The following is a 3923-nucleotide window of genomic DNA, read 5'->3' on the forward strand; positions in this document are numbered from 1 at the left end:
GCTCATGTGTCCTGACAACCCCTGCATTGCACAGCACAGAGTAAACGATACAACATAGCAATGGTGGAGGGATGCTGCTAGTCCATTGTTACATGCAGGCAGAAGTGCAGCTGGGAATTGTTGCCATAAATCAATTTGGAAGCAGGCAGCAGGCTGTCTAGGCACAGAGCTTGGGATAGAAACAACACAGATGAGCTGCTACTTGCGATGCTGGAGTAGTCTACGTCATATTGCCCTATGAAGTGGGAATTAGGCAGTGTTGGTATTTTAGTCTATTAGTTTCATGCCCAAGTTGTGAGCTTGGTGATGGTTGCAATGGGGGATCCTTCTTTGCAAGAATCATTGGATTTGGAATGTGCTTTGTTCCATCCTTCACACTGCATTTTATCAAGCTACACCTGGGGCCAAATCCTCAGATCTTGTAAAGTGATGAAGCTCTGTTGAGTTTAAGGGATGTTACACTATTGTGATAATGTGACTGATTGATTGTCAGAGGAAAGGAGCACTAACAACACCTAATCATTGTAAGTGTTGAGTTCTGTCCACCTTTAACATTCATATAATGAAATATCAGGAAAAGGAGAAACAGGGCCATTCTCTGTGTCACTCTAATCTTGACCATTGTCCTTCTCATTCCCTCCACAGCCATCACAGAATGTACTGAGGAAGAAAATGTCCAACCAAACCACCGTGACTGGATTTCTTCTCCTGGGATTCTCTGACATTAGGGAAATGCAGATTTTACACTTTATTGTATTTCTAGTGCTTTACCTAATATCCCTGCTGGGGAACCTTCTCATCATCACAGCCATAGCCCTCGACCATCACCTTCACATCCCCATGTACTTCTTCTTGATTAATCTGTCCATCCTAGACTTTGGCTACATCTCTGTCACCATCCCCAAATCCATGGTCAATTCCCTCATGAACACCAGATGGATTTCTTATTATGGATGTGTAGCCCAAGTATTTTTTTTCTTATTTTTTGCTTCAGCAAATTTTGCCATACTAACCATAATGGCATACGACCGATACGTCGCCATCTGCCAACCACTGCACTATGAGATGGTGATGAACAGGAGAGCTTGTGTCCAAATGGCAGCAAGTGCCTGGATCAGTGGTATTCTCTACTCTGCACTGCACACTGGGAACACATTTGCTATATCCTTCTGTGGAGGCAACATGGTGGATCAGTTCTTCTGTGAAATTCCCCAGCTCCTCCATCTTGCCTGCTCTGACTCATATCTTGGTGAAGTTGTTCTTATTTCTCTTAGTGTGCTTTTATGTTTAAGCTGCTTTGCTTTTATAACTGTGTCATATGTTCAGATCTTCAAGACAGTGATGAGAATCCCTTCTGAGCAGGGCCGGCATAAAGCCTTCTCCACCTGCCTCCCTCACCTCATTGTGGTCTCCTTATTCCTTTTCACTGGCCTCTTTTCCTTTCTGAAACCCACCTCCAATTCAACCTCAGATCTGAATCTCCTGGTGGCTGTTCTCTATTCTATAATGCCCCCAATGATGAATCCCATCATCTACAGCATGAGAAACAAGGACATGAAAGGTGCACTGGGTAAACTGATAGGTTGGAGGTTATTCAGCAAGAATAAAATGTCTATATTTCTCCACTGATCACAGTTTCATTCTGTGTTTTTTTATAAATATAATCAGCTGATGACATTATTGGCTTCATGAGAACATACTGTGCAATCTGTTTATGCAAAATTGGGTATTTCCACTCATAAAAATCCAGACAAACTTAAGTCAAGAAAAATAGTTGTTACTGTATGTTTTTATCAAAGTAATTTAGATTGGAATCTATCTATCTATCTATCTATCTATCTATCTATGAACAGAGTCAGGATGAGCTCTACCCTGACATCTGGTGGTGAATTATGGCGAACGTGGCAAAGAATTTCAGGGGCTGATCTTGTTTGCATAGGCACGCCCACCCCACCTAGCATCGCCCACGGCAGCCTAAAATGGTCTCTTTTACATCTGTGGGATCCTCAATTTCTCTGTTATTGGGGCAGGAGGAATAAAGTGTTGTTACTCTGATTATGTGAATGTGGGACTATGAACCTGTTTTAATGACAGAGGGTCTCACCATCAACTTAGTAGCACTCGCTAGACAAGGGATAAGGGTTCCAAAACACATTGAATAGAAAGAGGCTGGGGACTGGTATGTGTACCTGATGGTATGGGCCCCTTTTGAGGGCCTGGAACACCAATGCATTTTCTCTTCTCTTCTCTTCTCTTTTCTATTGAATAGCAGAACTAATTTTGATTTCATTAGGAATCTAGTTAAAAGCTGCTGAGCTGAATTTGCTTTGGGTCAATGGTGCACCAGCACTGGGGCTCCCCTACTGCAAGCTACAATCACTAAAAGATTTAAACTTACTGAGCTGAGTGCTGTGTTAAATAGTGGGGGAGCCTGAAGATATATTGCTAAGTAGCTGGCAGAGCAGAGAAGTTTGCAGGATGGTTGGAGTGGCCCACAGACCAGTGAGTGGAGCTGAGCAGGTTGTGAAATGGTTGGACCAGCCCACAGAACAGTGAGCGAGTGGAGTGGTTTGCGGGGACAGCTGGAGTGGCTCATGGGTCGGCTGGTGGAGTGGAGCTGTTTGTGGTGAAGGCTGCAACAGAACTCCATGGAGAGGTGGGACAGTTGGCCTCGGACCTTGTAAGGTGCCCCTTAACACTATGTGTGCCCCCCCATCATTTCCACCCAAGCTGGGGATGTAAAACTCTGCAGATAAACTTTTGAACTCTGGGGTGGCACTGACCAGGGACAGAGACTTTTGGGCTGTTGGACTTCGGGGTGATTGGATTTAAGACCCTAAGGCAGGCCCGCACAACTCGTAAAGCGGTGAGGGCCACATTCCTCCAAAGAAAACAGCTGAGGGCCGAAACCTCCCGGCCCCGCAGAAACACCCCGCCCCAGGGCTGTCCAGCCCTGCAGAAACAAACCCTCCTTCCCCAGTACCGCCCTACCAAAACAGCTGTGGGCCAAAAAGGAAGGTTGGGGTGGGGAGGTGATACTTTATTTTAAATCAACCGGGGGCTCCCAGCTGAAGAGGTGGCTGGGAGCCCTCAGGGTCAAATTAAAGGGCTCAGGGCTCCGGCGGCTGGGGGAACCCGGCAGGGCCGGTTCTAGGTGTTTTGCTGCCCCAAGCAAAAAAAAAACTTGTCTGCCCCCCGTCCCAGCCCTGGGCTCCCCCCTGTACCCCCCTGCTGCCCCAGTCCTGGGCTCCCCCCCCCCACTGATCCACACCCCCTGCCGCCCCAGCGCTGGGCTTCCCCCTTTCCTCCCCACCAGTCCCTCCCCCCACCCTGCTGCTGCCCCAGCCCTGGGCTCCCCTCCACCAGTGCCTCCCCCCCCCACCACACCTCCTGCCTCCCCAGCCCTGGGTCACTGGTAATGCTCCCAGGGCGGGTCATTCAGCAGGAATTTTGGATGTGCACAAAACACAGACAGGATTGGTTCCCATATGGTTACAGAGGTGCAGTAAAGTGGAACAATTTTCAGCTTGTGTGATTGGAAGATATCTGGATGCATATTATAAGACTGCCCTCCATAAATGAGGAAAAGTTGAGGTGCCTTTATTATTCTTTTGTTCCACTCTTTCTTTCTATGGGGAATTTGCCAATGCAATATCACTGTCTTCCTGAAACAAACAAAAAGGCAATGGCTGTTGAAAATAGCAATTCCAGTGCTAATAAGCATTTCTTGCTCAATTTTATCCTGCTTTTTCTAAAGCAAGTTAGAGTGGATCAGTATATTTGGTTTGGGAGAAATGAAGTAACAGCTGCCCAAACTGAGCTTGAGCACTCCTGAATTTTGAGGTGTTCAAATCTGGAAGGCAGGTGCTGGGGGGGGGGGGGGGGGCTGTGGGCTCCACGGGGGAGCATGGCAGCAATGTATC

The 3923-nt window shown here is 47.2% G+C and overlaps 1 protein-coding gene across 1 annotated transcript; it reads left to right on the forward strand.

The window, feature by feature from the left end:
• The first annotated feature begins 672 nt into the window (after window positions 1-672).
• LOC123346915 (olfactory receptor 14A16-like) lies at window positions 673-1629 on the forward strand. The gene has a single exon (XM_044984359.1). It carries the CDS (start codon window positions 673-675, stop codon window positions 1627-1629), a length of 957 nt encoding a protein of 318 aa, XP_044840294.1.
• Window positions 1630-3923: the final 2294 nt, after the last annotated feature.

The sequence above is a fragment of the Mauremys mutica genome, chromosome 12 (assembly GCF_020497125.1).
Source record: "Mauremys mutica isolate MM-2020 ecotype Southern chromosome 12, ASM2049712v1, whole genome shotgun sequence".
Taxonomy (NCBI): domain Eukaryota; kingdom Metazoa; phylum Chordata; order Testudines; family Geoemydidae; genus Mauremys; species Mauremys mutica.